The 18,742-nt window shown below is 44.9% G+C and overlaps 1 protein-coding gene across 1 annotated transcript; it reads right to left on the bottom strand.

Moving 5' to 3' along the window:
• Positions 1-16: 16 nt before the first annotated feature.
• LOC6542934 lies at positions 17-979 on the bottom strand. The gene is made up of 4 exons (XM_001968176.3): positions 772-979; positions 509-721; positions 327-441; positions 17-260 (listed from the first exon to the last, which is right to left on the bottom strand). Exons 1-4 carry the CDS (start codon positions 882-884, stop codon positions 87-89), a joined length of 615 nt encoding a protein of 204 aa, XP_001968212.1. The 5' UTR covers positions 885-979; the 3' UTR covers positions 17-86.
• Between the last annotated feature and the right edge of the window lie 17,763 nt (positions 980-18,742).

The following is an 18,742-nucleotide window of genomic DNA, read 5'->3' as shown; positions in this document are numbered from 1 at the left end:
AATTCCACTTGTGGCGCCAAGTTTCAAAGTGGCATTTATTCAAGTCTACTAAAAGTATTCAAACATAATCTGGTTAATTTACAAAACTACTTTTCTTCCTGCAAATACAAGTCATTTATTAGCCGTTCCATTTCCATTAACTGTGGCTTTATGTCCTCGTACTCGGCCATCTGCTCCTTCATCATACATCCCACTTTCACCCGTTCGGCGTGGACATCATGTACAAGCTGTCGATTTTGAATGCTTTTGTTCATAGCCATCTGAAATCCAACATATTAAACCTACAAATTACTTCATTCTTCGCCGGTAGCAATACGAGTACATGCCTCGAGTTCCTTTTCCTGGATCTGCAGCTGCTTTTCCATGAATCTGATGCTTAGTTCCAAGTTGTGCATGCGCAGCGGGCGAGTGAGTTCCTCAGGGGACAGGCTGTTGAAGTTCCTGCGGATTTCAATTGAGAGCCATGGGAAGTGCTTCCTCACAACCAACCAAAAAACTATTCACCAACCAGTTCTTGCCCTTGTAGGGGGCAAACTGCTCCTTGAGCATTTCCAGAGTGGTCAGCTTAGTCTCCACGTCGTTGCCGGCGAAGAAGCACTGGTTGACATCCAGGACGACCTTGGTCATGAGCCGCCGGGTGCTGTTGACTACTTGCTCGGTGTCCAGTCTTGTGGATTCGTGCGCCTCGAGGATGGAGGCACAGGACTCGAGATCTGAGGGGCTAACCAATGGTAAGCATTGGGTCAATTTCTAAACTAGCCCTGCTCCTACCTTAAATCCAGGAAGATCTGTCCAATGGCTTCCTCGTAGGCCTGCTTCACCTGGGGAATGATCGCCTGGAGCCGTTTGAAGGCTGCTTCGCTGGCTTCTTCATTATTATCCATACTTCTAACACTATCCTTGGAAAATTACAATTACAAACAAAAATTGGCGACCAGAAAACATATGTGACCATTTACAGATAGCTCGGGAATACCAACCCCTATATGATAGGAGCGTAGGTATAGGGTATTCGAGTTGAATTACTTAGTTTGGCGGCAAATCAGCTGGCAAAGGGTGTATTTAAAATACGAGAATATATATAAAAATAATTTTTAAAATAATATAATAATTTTTATTTACATAGTCATGGGTTCAACGTAACCATTTCAAATATAACTGGCGAACACACAGACTGTTTGCAACTCATTTTTAACGCCGATTCAAAGTGTATTTCACGAACTGAATTACACAACTTTTCACATGTCGTATCGGCGAGAAAACTTGCTACCAACACTCAATAACTCCACTTTTGGGTTTCCCCGAAAGTTGTGCTTTCACTGCACTTCTGCACATCGGGAAAACTTGCCACAATGGAATTTCCTTTTATCTCCGCTCTTTCGAGAGGGTTTTTAATTTGTGCAACGTTTTGGGCAAATTGTTGAGGCGGGGACGCAGTTTTTAATATGTTTTGAGTAATTTGTGCGCATTTGCGAATTTTTATCGCAGTCACAAAAGTTGGTCCTTTGTGCTCCTTATCGTGTGCCCCTTGTTGGCGCGGCTGTAATGATGACTTTATGACTTTATTTACGTGCAATAAAGGAAGCATTCTGCGGCAAATTCAGGTTTAAGCATCACCGTGCCACTACTTTCGAATATAAATGCGATCCAGGTTAATTTATTCGCTCGCCGGGTCCTGCATTTCCATTATTTTCCGGGCCCAAAAGAACTCAGCTGTGGAGTAGGCAGAATTCGAAATGTGCTCCCCTGCACAGGGAAAATCATTTTGACATCAATCTTATGATGCCCAATAAATGCCAGGGAAAGGAGAAGGTGGAAAGGTCGATACGATGTACCAGGAAAACCACCATCGGACTTACATGCTGGTCGAAACTTGGTGCATACTTTAGGCGCCTTTAAATGAGGTTTTAAATGCCTACTATTTGGTAGCGCATAAGCAGCTCCCCGAGTATGTACACATTTTCTCTTTGTGTGGCCTGGGTCTCGGATATGCTAAATCCCGGCCAGAATCCTGAGCTGTCCCCTCCAGAATCAGGAGGCGTGCCACTCGGTGGCCGTGTTAACATGCATGTGCTACTCTGCCGCATGTCTTGCTAAAGCTCGGCTCCGAATTTGCATTTCAATGATTAAAGTGTTAAAATGCCGGCCGACACATGCGGACTATTCAGAAACCACCGCCTTCGTCCTTCGTCCTTCGCATAGTCGGTAATGGCTTTATAAAGCGAACACCTCAAGCAAGATGCGATTTTAATATTCTTATTCCCGTGCACATGGTGTGAAGAACTTGGAGATGTTGACTTTTTGTGGTGCGACTGGTATGCAAATGAGCCTAAATTCTGAGACAAAGTTTTGCATACTTTTCTGAATTCTGAATTATACGGATCCAAATAACTATGTATTTTCACACTGCTGGCGCTTGTCCTGCTCAAATATTAGAGGAGTGGAGATATGCTTTACCAAAAACTCTGCTCTTTAATTAGTGAAAATGTAAAGCTCTGAAAATGGTTCTTATTAGTAAACTCTATTTCATTTACCTGGAAGCCCTTTGAAAAAGTTATTCCTTTGAGCTTCCTTATAGCAGCTGAAAGCCATCAGTCCTTGAGCAAAGTTCAACTGTTTGGGGAATCCTGGGGAAGGAAGGAAGTTCCTGATATTCAGCGGCAAACGTTCGTGATCCTTTGACGTGCGATTGCTGGAAAGTTATTGGAGTTTTAATTTACTAATCGGGTGTCGCGTGTCGTGCTGTCAAGCGCTTCTCCTCTTTCAAATGGGATAAATCACTTGGCTTTAATTGATGCTCCATTTGGCTGGGGGCGAGGCCATAATAGGTACATTGTGGTCACACTTCCGTCCAGCTAACGCCATCTGCACTGAAAGAAACACTGAAGTGATGCAAAAACACAAGTTATTACCATTTGCTCACAGCGTTATTCAGTTTGCTATCCCGCATGTCCTGGTCCACCTTGATTATGGGTTGTTCACATATCAAACGGATGCAGAAGTGTATCCTTCCAATGCATTCGATGCTGGCTCTGTACGATCCGTTCTTTCTGTGTGCAACAGTGGGCCCTGGCTGCCAGCGACAGCCATCGTTCGGCGACACTTTCGGGAGGAAAGTGGAGGAGCTCCTGGGGGAGCACATGGTTTGGGGCTGAAGGAGAGGTGCGTCAGCCGCAGTGCGTGAAATGCATTTAAAATTTTCCTGCATACTTGTCGCCTCGAATTACAGCGCATTTGTCGAGTGGTGCTTTGTGCTTTGTTGGTGAATTTGGAGCTGCATTCGCATGCGAATCCACAGCAGAGGTCACATGCGTATGCTTGGCATACATGTATCATTTCTGAAGCTGCTTGTACGGCATACGCCTTATAGTAGTTTTTGAACTAACAGCTGGCCCGCGAATCGGTGGTCAGCAGCCGACCACTATTCATGTGACCGCAACTGTGGCTACTCATGCGTGCAGACGAGTTTGAAATGCTGGAAATGCGCTTTAAGCACGCATTAGAACAATGCATAAAACCACAGCTATGGCCATATATAAGGCCGTATGTATCTGTATATCTGCACATATCTGGATTTGGCAGCCGCAGTCCTACCGATTTTGCGATTTTGCGGATTAACACTGCACACGCAGATGAAAGGCAAGTGGAATGGTCGAAAGTAGTGCCTCTTGTAGAGACAATTGGCATTCAAGCCGAGTTCCAGCTACACATGTAAGCTGGAAGCTTCAAATCGCTGAAGACGCCTCATCTTCCGTGTTTGGCCGGATTTTACATGGAATGCCACAGCCTTTTGTTTGCCTAAGCTTTCGGGGATTCCTTTCCGGGGAAGGGAAGCACAAAAAACAAACACCGGAGCAACAACCGACTGGTGGGGTTAGTTTACCGAAGCGGCTTTTACGGGCTTAACATATTAATTAAACTTGAAGTGGAAACAGGAAACACGAAACCCGGCTGGGTCAACTTTAAATTAAGTTTTAATCTGTTGCTCATATTTAAACAGCCAGCAGATTGCTGAGTGTGTGGCTGCACTGCGAAAATTCCATTCGTCGCTCTTTGTGAGGCACAAGTGTCAGATTAAATGTGGAGTGCCGCATAAAGTTGCAGCATATATTTTTGGTCTCTGCCTTCAAATGCCGAAAAAGCCGAACTTTCAATTCAAATGAAGTTGCTCACATCTGCACGTGTTTATGAACAGTGTGATCTGCTCATTTATGTGGTCACCTAATGGAAGTGCAGGTGGTTCTCCGTGTAGCCCCCAAGGACACTGGATGGTGCGTGTGGCTGCTGCGTGCTTTCTTGTAAGCTCCGATGTTCCGGCTCCGCATCTCTAATTGAAATTGGTCATTTGGCACACGACTTGCAGCACCGACGACATGGATACTCAGGTCTCAGGACTGACGGATGACAGGCGACAAGTGAATGGCAAGCGACGACATCGGGCTCTCAACTTATGCTGCTGCTGGTACAGAGAGAAAAAAGGTGGCTTGTTGCTTGGCATCGATATTAGGTTCTATCTTCATAGGCCAGCAGGGGTGTTGGAACTTGTTTCGGCAGTGAGATACAATAAGTATCCATTTGAGGCGCGGCTACTTGTTTGTTAACAGAACATTCCCAACTGAAATTCAACTTGTGGCTCCTCCTCCTCCTCTTGGTTAATGCAGTTAACTTGGATTGCGTTCGTGTCCAGCAGAAATCGCATAACTCTTCGCTGCCCAAATCCCATCCACACGTGCTAAGGCACACCTGCGCGCATGGATAGGCGGATGGATAGACGGATGCGAATGCGGACGGTTGCGGATGAGGATGTGGGCCTGTTCCGCACCGGCAGATTGACAGCTTAATAAATTAAAATGCATTAAGTGGCTGGCGTAGATTTGCGGCAGCCATAAATCGTTCACCCCAGCCCTGCTGCGCTACTAACGGAGCTGGCTTCGGGCTTAAATATTATATTGTAATTCAAATATTTATGGCCATCAGCGTAAATAAAACTGTCTACTAAACACGGATCGGGGGCTCCCAGTGATGTATGTGGTTCAGGTGAGCGCCGCCACCTGTCACCTGCCGCTCCCGTTCCCGTTCCCATTCCCTTCCCAGGTTTCCACCCTCTAAGCTCCCACAGCAACAAATTCTCACGCACTGAGCCATTGACACGGCCTGCTAAGCTGTTGAAGTCGGGGCCCTGGGAACTCCGACCTTCGCTCGGCAGCTGGCTGCCAAAAAAGCCGGCCAGACTGGCGGGGGAATCCCCTCCGGAGTGCCTAGCAAATCAAATACATGCAAAACAGCTTCGCTTCAGGAGCGATGCATATTTGTCAAGTTGAAAAAGCCGGGATTTCAATTGCGACGGCGGCCAGTGCTTGTGTGTGTATCTGTGTGTGGATAATGAAATGAATTTTGGCCGGGATTCGTGCCAGCAAGCCCAAAGTTTTTTGGATTGAATTACTACAGAGGACGAACTTTAGGCACTTTCTAAAAATACCAAATTTCTTTCTTTCACAGATTCGAGAGTTCTCAGTGCTGAATCTCTTAATATTTTTGCAGAGTGCATGGGAAATGTAATAAATAAACAAGCTCGCATTGATATACCGCAAAAATATAGGGGCGGTACAGGAGGCAGGAGGCAGGAGGCAGTGGCCGGGAATCGACAAATCATAATAATCATGGGCATTCGCATTGGGTGGGCGTATCTTACCATTTTCTGGAACTTCGGGACCACTGGAACTTTTGAGGGACCGTGGCGGTGGACCGAAATCCCTGACCGTCGGTATGTATAGCTGAGCGCTTCAATAAATTGTCCGTTATCATTTTCATGTTTTCGCATTGACAACGGTTGGCTTTCGGGGTCGAGCTGGCGGGTCGCCGGGGCGTATGAGCAACGTCAAGTTCGCATCGAAAAGCGGCTTGCAGGACGGCGAAGCTGGTGCGGATCTGGATTGCCTGGGTACGTGGGCGTGGGATTCCGTGTGCCGTGCTGGGCCTAATTTGCCGGAAATAAATGTGCAGCGATGTGTGCGGACTTAGGAAGCCAAGGCAGATCGCGTCTAGCTCTGGGAATCGGGAATCCCGAGAACGGAGTGGGTTCAGTACCCGCAGCCGTGCATCACCCCCGTTCCTCCTCCTCCTTCTGGCGAGATGGAGTGCTGGTTATTATTATTGAAGCGCCAGGAAATTCGAAACTTGTCAGCAGTTGCCGGAAAGGGCAATGAATGTGGGAGGATAGGTGGATGGGTGGACGGGTGGATGGGTGGTGCTGACGAAGTCCTTGTGGCAAATCGAATTCCGTTCGATAGCATTCACCGTGAAAATTGAGTGAATTGAAGAAAATTGAAGTTTAAAACTCTACATGAGTTCAGATTGACAGATGCGATTGGACAGACCAATATTGTTGCAAATGAAAATACCAAGGAACTCGATTTAAAAGAAGATAGAACGCTATAGTCAAGTTCCCCGACTATCAGATACCCGTTACTCAGCTAGTGGAAGTGCAAACATTTTCTGGAATATCGGTACAAAATGGGAAAAAAATAATAAAAAAAAACTTAAAATTTTATAGAAATGTACACGATATATTTAAAAATGAAAAAATATCACAATATCATTCCTTCTGCCTGTTACATAAATTTCAACGTATCTAGTATACCCCTTTAGTCTACCAGTAACGGCTATAATTATAAAAAAATTAAATTAAACAAATTTTCTTAATTTGAATGCAGTTTTTTAGAGAATTGCACCAGAAACATTTAGAGGTATCCCACTTCAAAATCCGATTAAGATAAGTTGAGTTATGGAGCTTAGAACTCCAGCCTTGGGACATTTTCTATTTTTTTGAATTTCTACAATATCCTACATCAGAAAAATTACAAAAAAATTGAAAAAAAATAAATTTCTAAATTTGAATGCAGTTTTTTAGAGAATATCGCCAGAAACATTTAGAGGTATCCCACTTCAAAATCCGATTAAGATAAGTTGAGTTATGGAGCTTAGAACTCCAGCCTTGGGACATTTTCTATTTTTTTGAATTTCTACAATATCCTACATCAGAAAAATTACAAAAAAATTGAAAAAAAATAAATTTCTAAATTTGAATGCAGTTTTTTAGAGAATATCGCCAGAAACATTTAGAGGTATCCCACTTCAAAATCCGATTAAGATAAGTTGAGTTATGGAGCTTTGAACTCCAGCCTTGGGACATTTTCTATTTTTTTGAATTTCTACAATATCCTACATCAGAAAAATTACAAAAAAATTGAAAAAAAATAAATTTCTAAATTTGAATGCAGTTTTTTAGAGAATATCGCCAGAAACATTTAGAGGTATCCCACTTCAAAATCCGATTAAGATAAGTTGAGTTATGGAGCTTAGAACTCCAGCCTTGTGACATTTTTTATTTTCTTTGAATTTCTACAATATCCTACATCAGAAAAATTACAAAGAAATTGAAAAAAAAAAAAAATTTCTAAATTTGAATGCAGTTTTTTAGAGAATATCGCTAGAAACATTTAGAGGTATCCCACTTCAAAATCCGATTAAGATAAGTTGAGTTATGGAGCTTAGAACTCCAGCCTTGTGACATTTTTTATTTTCTTTGAATTTCTACAATATCCTACATCAGAAAAATTACAAAAAAATTGAAAAAAAATAAATTTCTAAATTTGAATGCAGTTTTTTAGAGAATTGCGCCAGAAACATTTAGAGGTATCCCACTTCAAAATCCGATTAAGATAAGTTGAGTTATGGAGCTTAGAACTCCAGCCTTGCGACATTTTCTATTTTTTCCGAATTTCTACAATATCCTACATCAGAAAAATTAGAAAAAAATTGAAAAAAAATAAATTTCTTAATTTGAATGCAGTTTTTTAGAGAATTGCGCCAGAAACATTTAGAGGTATCCCACTTCAAAATCCGATTTAAATAAGTTGAGTTATGGAGTATAGAACTTCAGCCTTGTGACATTTTTTATTTTCTTTGAATTTCTACAATATCCCACATCAGAAAAATTACAAAAAAATTGAAAAAAAATAAATTTCTAAATTTGAATGCAGTTTTTTAGAGAATATCGCCAGAAACATTTAGAGGTATCCCACTTCAAAATCCGATTTAAATAAGTTGAGTTATGGAGTATAGAACTTCAGCCTTGTGACATTTTTTATTTTCTTTGAATTTCTACAATATCCTACATCAGAAAAATTACAAAAAAATTGAAAAAAAATAAATTTCTAAATTTGAATGCAGTTTTTTAGAGAATATCGCTAGAAACATTTAGAGGTATCCCACTTCAAAATCCGATTAAGATAAGTTGAGTTATGGAGCTTAGAACTCCAGCCTTGGGACATTTTCTATTTTTTTTGAATTTCTACAATATCCTACATCAGAAAAATTACAAAAAAATTGAAAAAAAATAAATTTCTAAATTTGAATGCAGTTTTTTAGAGAATATCGCCAGAAACATTTAGAGGTATCCCACTTCAAAATCCGATTAAGATAAGTTGAGTTATGGAGCTTAGAACTCCAGCCTTGTGACATTTTTTATTTTCTTTGAATTTCTACAATATCCTACATCAGAAAAATTACAAAGAAATTGAAAAAAAAAAAAAATTTCTAAATTTGAATGCAGTTTTTTAGAGAATATCGCTAGAAACATTTAGAGGTATCCCACTTCAAAATCCGATTAAGATAAGTTGAGTTATGGAGCTTAGAACTCCAGCCTTGTGACATTTTTTATTTTCTTTGAATTTCTACAATATCCTACATCAGAAAAATTACAAAAAAATTGAAAAAAAATAAATTTCTAAATTTGAATGCAGTTTTTTAGAGAATTGCGCCAGAAACATTTAGAGGTATCCCACTTCAAAATCCGATTAAGATAAGTTGAGTTATGGAGCTTAGAACTCCAGCCTTGCGACATTTTCTATTTTTTCCGAATTTCTACAATATCCTACATCAGAAAAATTAGAAAAAAATTGAAAAAAAATAAATTTCTAAATTTGAATGCAGTTTTTTAGAGAATTGCGCCAGAAACATTTAGAGGTATTCCACTTCAAAATCCGATTAAGATAAGTTGAGTTATGGAGCTTAGAACTCCAGCCTTGCGACATTTTTTATTTTTTTTTGAATTTCTACACCATCATCACATCAGAAAAATTACAAAAAAATTGAAAAAAAATAAATTTCCAAATTTGAATGCAGTTTTTTAGAGAATATCGCCAGAAACATTTAGAGGTATCCCACTTCAAAATCCGATTAAGATAAGTTGAGTTATGGAGCTTAGAACTCCAGCCTTGCGACATTTTTTATTTTTTTTTGAATTTCTACAACATCATCACATCAGAAAAATTACAAAAAAATTGAATAAAAATAAATTTCTAAATTTGAATGCAGTTTTTTAGAGAATTGCGCCAGAAACATTTATAGGTATCCCACTTCAAAATCCGATTAAGATAAGTTGAGTTATGGAGCTTAGAACTCCAGCCTTGTGACATTTTTTATTTTCTTTGAATTTCTACAATATCCTACATCAGAAAAATTACAAAAAAATTGAAAAAAAATAAATTTCTAAATTTGAATGCAGTTTTTTAGAGAATTGTAGTTCCTGAGATCGAGGCGTTCATACGGACAGACGGACGGACAGACGGAGATGGCCAAATCGACTCGGCTATTGATCCTGATCAAGAATATATATACTTTTTTGGTCGGAAACGCTTCCTTCTGCCTGTTACATACTTTTTAACGATCTAGTATACTCTTTTACTACGAGTAACGGGTATACAAATATATTAGTTTAATTGGGTTTCCCTTAAGTACATAAATTGGTAACATTCTGAACATGATTAAATATTCCTCGCAAATTAATAATTTATGTAAATTAAATCCGCATAAAACTAATATATAATATTTGCCAAAGTATAGTTGGGATAAAAAGCATTTCCAGTTGGCCAAAAGTTTTCCTCAAGATAAATTGTAAAATGCTGATACGCTGGCGCAGCTTTCACGAAATGAACTTCCGTCCATTTCCTGGCAGGAATCCTGTTTGCTCAAACACATTGTTGAGTTTTTAAAGACGCCCTTTGTAAAGAGGGCTTAAAGATTCTCAGGAGCAGCTGTGAAGGAGGAGGCGTGTCCTCCAATAATTTTAATGGCTGCTGTTGTCGTTCGAGGAAAAGTGCGCGACATCGATAGTTCCTTTGGAGCGTCTTTGGGCGGGGAATGCGGCGGATTGGGAGCCATTAGCGGGCTTGGTCAGATTTACGCTTGAGGTGCTGAAAGTACCAGGAGAAGGAGGAGGAGGAGGTGTTGGGGCATCACTTTCACCGCCTCCGTCGTCATCAATTGTTTCGTTAGCAGCCAGGACTTGTCGGCAATCAATCAGTTGCTTCTGCTCTCGGGTTTCCCGGAGACTCCGGCTCTTTGCATAATTAAAAAAGTATGCGTTATGTCGTTTACCTGACGTTTATTTCGGCGGAGGACTCCCCCGTGGAGGAGCCGCGTCAGCCATCCCGACAGCGAATTTAAATTACAAAGACTTCCGCCGCGCCTTCGCTCCGCTCCGCCGACTGAGTAAGCAATCCTCGACAACACCTGGCACCCCATTTACCTGCACCCCAAGCCCATGCCCATATCCACCTCCATCCTGATTCCACGGATATCATCCCACTACCCTCGCCGTTGTTCCTGGGCGGCAGATTCAATTAAGCTGATGAAACGACAATTGCGGAGCAGCCAGCAGTCAGCAGCCAGCAGCAGTGTTGCCCACCAACCAAGTGGAGGAAAATGCAAAATACAAATCACACGGAAATCACACGGGCTTAGAAGCTGCTAAGGAGTAGGCAACAATGGTATTTGCTCCAAGGCATATGACTTGTGTCCAGGATAGCATCACTGTTCCTGGAACGGTGACAGAGGCGCTTAACGCGTGGCAATAAACTCACATTTCGCCCACCAGGACGACGTCTCCATCCGTTGTCCATCACCGGGCATTCCATTTAAATACGTCGCTGTCAATTAACCGACACCACGGATGAGCAGCTGATGGGGCTGGTGGTGCAGTGATTGCACCGCCCACCAGGACGAGTGACCAGCAGAGTTAACTCAATTATGAGCATCGATGGACGTAACGAGCGTTGGATGGACACGTGTAGTCGGGTTATTATTATTGGCCGAGTGTGCTGGATTTAATTCCATTCAATCGGTCGTCGAAGATGGCATCGGCAATTGAATTTCCCCCTGCCTTTCCCCTGCGAGTGCAAAGTGCCTCTTTGCAACTAATTGCACGGCAGAATTGCAATGGGATTCGGAATCGGAATCGGAATCGCACTCACAGGGGCCGTATAATCGAATCGAGTTCGCATCGTTGGCAAATTGAATAAGTGAATGATTTGCCACGACACTTGGGAGGCATCCCCTCCAGCATTTCCCCATCCTGGCGCGCAATTAGTCAATCAGCAGAAGGCAACAAACCAGATTCCCATTGGGAGCCACAAAGTTCTCGGTGCGCGCCCACTTAACCAGGCACGAAAACAGAAACCCAAAGAGCCTTCCCATTCCGCTGATAATCAAGATGGAGCTGATGGCACTTGGGTTGGGTATTCCACGGTATTCCTTTTAGGGACGCCATCAGCCGATAAAATATACGATATAAGATAGATGATAGGCAGCAAGCAAAGCAGCTCTATATCATTTTAACCCACTTTACATCTCCCAGTGTAGAGCAGCTTTCCGGCGGCCTGGCCTCCGGCGTAATTAGTGCACTCGAAGGTGCAGTCCGGCTCACTTGACCGTGCCCCTTTGTTCGTCCTCGTTTCTCGTTTGGGCGGGCTCCTTTTTCTGGGGATTTTCTCGAGTGCGTTTTCCCTCGGCTTCGTCTGTTTTCCCCTGTTTTGCCGGCTTTGGCGCCTTTGTTGATTCTTTTAAATTTCGCCTTTCAATTATTTTATGCAAATAAGCAAGCGGAGCGCAGATTATGCCAGCTTCACGGGATTCGGCATCCCGTTCCGAAGTGCCCTCCTCTCGGATTCCCAGTTCCCGTTTCCCGGCTGGTTTATCCCCGGCGGAGCGAAAGAAATCCGCTCGCCAAATGAATTGTTGGGCATTGTCGTGTTGCCGTCTCAAAACGGACCGTAATCATCTTAAGTTGCTCAAATGGGTTTGTTCATTTCGAGTGTTTTCGAACAACTTGAAGAATAAAGCGATTGCGCCGTAATGTTTGTCCGTTTTCCTTTGCTTAATTGGAGCTCCTCGGGGATCCATTTGGCCCATTCCAGGCTGCCTGTCCCACTTCGCTCTGAGGGTTTCTCGATTCATTAATCCATTTTATCGCAATGTTTGATTTCTCGAGCGTTTAGTTACTCGCCTCGTTCTTGGCGGGCAGCCAGTCACGTCAGCCTTAAATGCACCAAGCTTTTAAATGTGTGTCATATTATGGATTCCTATCGCTCCAATTTAATATCAAACAAAATAGGAGTGCTAAGCACAGTGCGATTATAGCGTCGACTCGAAATCAATGGTTAAATACTTGGGTTAATCCCAGCTTTGGGGTCGCATTATACATTAATGTAATTTTCTCTTAAACGCTCGTTGCAATTTGCCCCTGCTTGCTGCCGCCCGCTGTTAATTAATCAATTATAAGTAGAGTCTTATCCTTTGCCACCTCAAATTATGAGCTCCCCAAGGGATCTGTGAAATATTTATGATGCTCCCCTCGCCACTCGACTTCGAAATTCCATTTGAATTATAGTCGCTGCTGAAAATGTAGGTGTCACAGCCAGACAAGACGTACAGGCGCAAAAATCGGACCCGTCTTCAAGGGCCTTCAAAGTGCTCCACCAGGTGAAGGAGTCCTCCCCTGTGAGCCCCTTTGCATTTTCCGTGTGTGAGAGAAAGGAAAATAATTGAGATGTCGGCAGAAATGTAAGTGGACTTTTATTGACTGTTTTCCTGCTTGGCTGGCTGACTGAATGGCCGGAGGGAGAAGGTCGGCGCCTCCTCCTGCTCCTCCTTCGTCCTTCTCCGGTTTCCGAGCAGCGTGCAATGTCCTTTCGCCCAGATATCTGGCCAATATCTCATTGCGGCCGCAACAAATGGCGTGCAACGCATCGCATCGCCTTTGTCTTCGATGGCAAGGTGAAAAATGTGCTGCTGGAAAATCGATAGATTGACTGCCACCCTTGTTTTCCCCGCACCGCCGCCCCTTTCCGGCTCTGATTGGCTTAGTGCGGCTCTTTAAGATTGGCCTTCAGCCTGCGCCATGCTCACGTACCATTTTATGCTAATAACAATAACACGAAAGCGATGCCAAGCACGGAAGTTGTGGGTTCACGGATATGGCGATGCCTGCTATAAGAAACCGAAGTCTGCCTCGATTCTCTGGACTGATATTTAGCACAGTTGGGAAGAGGATAGGGCTGTGCCATAGCAGGGGTTTCTATATTCGGAAGAAATATATTCTAAATGTACTGTTGCACAACCCGAAGAGGCAGCTTGCCACTTGTTGCACACTTAGGTATAGGGATATTCAAGGATATAGGGTATTGCCGGCTGAAGGGCTCCGTTTCCCGGGCAGCAATGGGTAACTGAAGACGGGAATTGTCGTTTTAGCTGCCACGTCGGCCACATCGACGTTGTCGCAGTGCCATTCAGCGATATTGTAGTCGCCTCCTTCCAGGTCCTTGTCCTTGTGCCCCGCCACTAGCCTCCTGCCACCTGATAACCCGAGGGTCCTCAAGCGTCGTCGAGTGGCGGAGTTGGGCTGCGGTTAAATTGCGTCAAGCATATTTGACATTTTATTATATGGTTACAACGCAATATCGGCACAAAATGCGAGCCGTCACACGTGTGTCGCCTCTTTTTTCCGGGCCCGTGATGACTTCAAGTGTTTTTCATTAACTGCTGCTTATGAATATTAAATTAAAACTGCCATTCTGCGGGGCAAAGCCAGGAAACAAAGACGCAAACACAGCCTGCAGGTTGGAGGTTGGAGGTTGGAGACCCGAGCACCTGAAGGTCGAGGAAAGCCGCTTAGGAGCTGGAGCTGGAGCTGGAAATGGAAAACAATGTCTAAGACGTCGCATATTAAAAGAGCTGCCCCAAATTGAATTCTGCGCCAGACCGGAATAAAGCTGTTTGACGTGGAGACGAGACGCGCCGCGATTCGAATTCAATTGCAGCTTTAAGGTCCTTCACTTCTCCGGCTTCCCTGCGAGCAGGCAAATGCAGCTCATGAATTTCAAATGAAATTAAAAACGTGTTCGCTGAAAATAATAATGCCAGAACAACAGCAAAGGAAACAGAATATGGTGGGGGCCAGGCGGAATAGTTGCATCCACTTGGAAGCAGCTGAAAGGATGCTGGCAAGCGGACTCTTGAAGATTATTCCACAGCACGCCAGGATTTAGCGATGTAAGCTGCCCTGTTTCCCCTTCGATTCCCGCAGTCTGTCCACAATTAACCCTGGACCAATCCGAGGAGCTGGCGGAGTGCAGGGATGCGGCAAGGACTCAAACGGCCAGCTGCTGCAACATGTAAACACATCGGTGGCACGATGCTGGCACTGAAATGGCAGCAGATATGCCAGATGGAGCCGTGATTTTGGGGCCATGAAACTGAATATCCTGCTCACTTTAGTAGAGGAACTCGAACCTATTTCTAATGCAGTTTTTAATAATACCAATTTTGGTGTTAGTATCCCAAAACTGCAGTCACGTTGTCATCGCCACTGGCTCTCACTCATTTGGAGACTTGAATTGAGACATTTTCCGGCTTGCCACGCCCCCTTTAAGACTCCGGTGGCAAGTTTTGTGTTACTTCAAAATTCAATTTTACGCAATATGCGCAAATCACGATTAAAATCTTGTGCGTGCTTTTCATTGCATACTTTCCGGCTGGAATCGGGCTTTAAAAAGGGGGGCTGGCTTTCCCTCATTTCCCTGAGCTGCTGGCCAGGAGAAACTATGAAAATGTGTTTTCAAATTGCGAAACAATTTGTTGACCGTAATTGAACTTTGTCGTCCCCAAAACACACTTCGCATCGACCCCGCCCCGCGACCCTCCTTGGTCACCATAATTGTCGTAAAGCAAACTTTTGTCCGCTCATTGCGAGGCTCGTAAAAGTTTTTCCTCGCCTTTCCCGCTTTCCTTCGCTTTTCCTCGCTTTTCCTGCGTTCCTCGCGCGCCGCCTGCGGCGAATGGTTGATTTCTGTCTCTGTGTGCCTGCTTTTATGCGCGTGTTGTGGTCGGTCCAATTTATAAGGCTAACCGCAAATTACCCCTCCCGAAGCCCCGAGGCGCCTCCAGATGCAGATGCACAGAGACAAATAATAAGCCATCAAAGTCTTAATCCCCAGGAGTTGGGTCACAGCATCTGTGGCCACGGACTAAGGTGCGATTACGAAGCGGATCAATAAAATCCTAATCACCTTGGTACGCAAAGAGCTGCATATACTACAGAGTATAGAGAAATGTATGCTTTTTTCCAAGTGTCGAAAGAAAGGCAGCTGAAAAGTAGAAACAATGCAGTGCCTTTGAATTTGCAGCTCTTGTGCTGCATTTGCATTACCCGTGGCATTTGCCCTCTTTGCCCAGGACTGGGCCATAATTGTCGCCACACGCATGAATATTTCAGAAGGAGCCTTCGAGGGCTTATGAGCCGAGTCCTACCAAGTCCTACCCAATGCCCAACCAGGGCTCTGTCTCGAAACTTTTTCGGCATAATAATTCATGGCCCGCCTGCCTTGGCCACAAATTCCAAATGCAAAATGCCGATAATTGGCACTCCTCGCCCCGCCAGAGACAAGTTTTCCCCGCTTTCCAAGTGCAAGTGCTGCGCAGCCAGTCGGAAAATGCATTCAGACCCCTTCCCCGCCCGATTCGCACTCAATTGTGATGTTTAGTCGCTGCTTGTCCTAGTCTCCTCCTCCGCCGACCCACTTGCTCCACTTGCCAAGCTCCCAGGCACAGTGGCTCCGAGGACAGACAACTTGCTGAAAAGTCCTGGCTCCACAGGCTCTGAAAACTATTACAGCAGAATTCACAAGGGCCTTGCACACTTTTGGACACCTTGTTTCTGTGGCACATGGCAAATGCGCATTTTGCAATCAATTAGAACTGCTTTTGGGCAGCTCCATGCAGTACTCGATTCTGTGGAAATTGTCGAGCTTATACTTTATTTTACTTACTTAATAGATGCAAATCCCACCTCTTGTCTGCAAGTGTCCCGCTGCTGAGCCGCCAAATCCCTTGCCGGAATCCCTGAAACGGAAAAGCCAGAAACTTTCAGCAAACACTGTGCACTGGCGTGAAAAACAGGGTTAGCCTGAGGGCGTGGCACTACTCCGCCCCCATTTGTCAGGCGTTATTAGCCGCAAAGTATACTGTTTGCACAATAGTGGCATTGGTCCTTGCGCCACTTGGCGTGGCATTGGGCTGTTTCTTCCGCACTTCTAATACCTTTACACCGCGAGAAATACTGGCCTATGCAGCAGTACCTACCAATGCTGACAACATCGCACTGATACTGCCGCAAATGGCTCAGACTTATCTGCCAGCTGGGTGTGGAACACAATTTGGCCATGTATAGAAGCCCTTGGTTGCTGCTGCTTGTTATCCAGCTGGCCACTTGTTCGCGGTGCCCCGCCCGAAAAAGCACTTGCCCCAAACCGAACCACTTGCCCCAACCCATACCCATACCCATTGGTGGCTGCTCACATGGGCGGGCCACTCAAATCGCTCGATGGCCGCACAATGCAGCCGGCCAAACAGAAACAGCAACTCAATTGGGGGGAGCAGCTACAACTATTACAAAGGCATTGCTGACGTTTTTGCCGGCAGCTGGACGCCAGGACACTGGACAGCTGGACTGCTGGATGGAGGGAACCTGCAGGTCCTGCAGGTTCTGCCCCCGGGAGAGTGCAGCCGTGTGGGTGTGTAAAAAATACCACAATTTCAATTTCAAAGTATCCTTTTAGTCAAAAGGAAATGACATTTACGCGCTTTGTTGTGGTTTGCCCATGCATAAAACATTTTTAGTTTAAATTTTTTACGTTTCGCCCACTCGTACTCACCCGGCCACGTTCTTGCCAGCTTTTTTCCGTATTGACGCACTTGCCGCTGCTGCAGTGGGCGTGGCACCGCCTGGGGGCGGCTCATGTTGTGCGGAAAGCCCGGGTCCGGGTGCACCGAATCCAAAGGAACCGAGTGCCGAGGACCGGAGGGAAGCCAGCCACACAAAGCAAGGCGATGGCGATGGCGGTGGCGGTGGCGATGGCGATGACGACAACTGCAACAGAAGCTTAAATCTGCGACTGCGGAGAGCGGGAAATATTTATGAAAATTAAATTCTCACTCGAACGCAACGGAGTCGTCCTTGGCTGGCGAAAGGAGGCGAAAGGGGCTGGCTCTGCTCCTCCCGGCTGAGTCAATAATTATGCTCGGTACTTGGGGAGTTTGCGCTGTACCTCCGCTTCTTGTTTGATTTAAAACAACATTTGTATAGCACTCGGCGCAGCTGATTGTTCTGGGCCTAACCAAATTAAAAGCTGCCAGAAATGCTGCATGAACCTGTATGCTCAGAAAGTTTCCTTCGGTCCGCTGAGTGTTCTAACTATTCGGGGGAAATCATGCTGCAGCTATAGAAGTCGTCCTTTCGCAGGATCTGCTGTTTGGTATGGCAACATGGTATCGCCCACAATGGGTGCGAAAATCAATGCGCAGCTCCAGGCTTTTCCCGCTGCTCCGCTCCTCCTCGACGGGATGTCCTGCCAAAGCACTGCAAATGCGCTTCCTGCTTCCTCCAGGGACTCCGAGAAGCGGAGCGGCCGTGGAGGTGTGGCTGACATTTGTTGAATATCAACAGGAAATGCAGTGAATAAACACGTCGAGTTGTCGATTCGTCGATTTCATGAGTTGCATTGTGAGCTGCGGGCTTGCCAGCGCCTCCGTTGTCATTGCGAGGCCTACACGGCGAGAAATGAGTGGGGCTGGGGTCTGCCAATCCTTGGGTACTCAAGTTGTAAGCCCAAGTGCCCTGCCTATTAGCTCCAGTTGGCAGTAACGACCCTCTGCAGCCTTGCAGAGAGACAGAGGCGAATGTATTAAAATGCGTGGATATGCAAAGTGTTTTCTCAGTGCACCGGAAGTGGGTCCGTGGAGCGGAAGAGGCGAGGACGGGGCGGATGAGACGTCCGTGCATTCAATTCGATGCGATTCAGCTCGAATCTCCTCGCCTCGCCTCGAATCCATTTGATTCGATTCGATTCGATTGAGTTCTATGCGAGGCGGTCTTTGAATTGAATGGCGCCGGAAGTCTCCTCCGGGCGACGGCCAGCAAATAATGCCAAATGTATTTTGGATGAGTGAGCAGGGAAACAACAAATTTGCATTGCAGGCCGTTGCGTAATTGCATTCGTCAAAAAATGAATGGCGAGTGGCATCCATTCGTTGTCCGTTTATTCATTGGCACGCTCATGAGTCGGGCAATCAAATTAAATTCCGGGCTAAAATGTTTTTTCGAAACCCACGTCGAACGTGGGCAATCAAAGTCTCCGTTCTCCGTTTTTCGGTTACATTTCAGCTTCGCCATCAACTCCATAAGCCATCATATTTTTTCCGTCCGTCCGCTCGTTCATCCATCCATCCGTCCGTCGATCCATCAGGCAGTCAGGCAGTCAGTCAGTCAGTCAGTCAGTCGGCCAGTCAATCATTCGAATCGTTTTCGTTTGCGTTTCGTTTTCGATTCCAATCAATTTGTTTGGCA

Source organism: Drosophila erecta, unplaced genomic scaffold (assembly GCF_003286155.1).
Source record: "Drosophila erecta strain 14021-0224.00,06,07 unplaced genomic scaffold, DereRS2 tig00000055-arrow-pilon, whole genome shotgun sequence".
Taxonomy (NCBI): domain Eukaryota; kingdom Metazoa; phylum Arthropoda; class Insecta; order Diptera; family Drosophilidae; genus Drosophila; species Drosophila erecta.
This window is presented reverse-complemented; position numbering and strand designations above follow the sequence as displayed.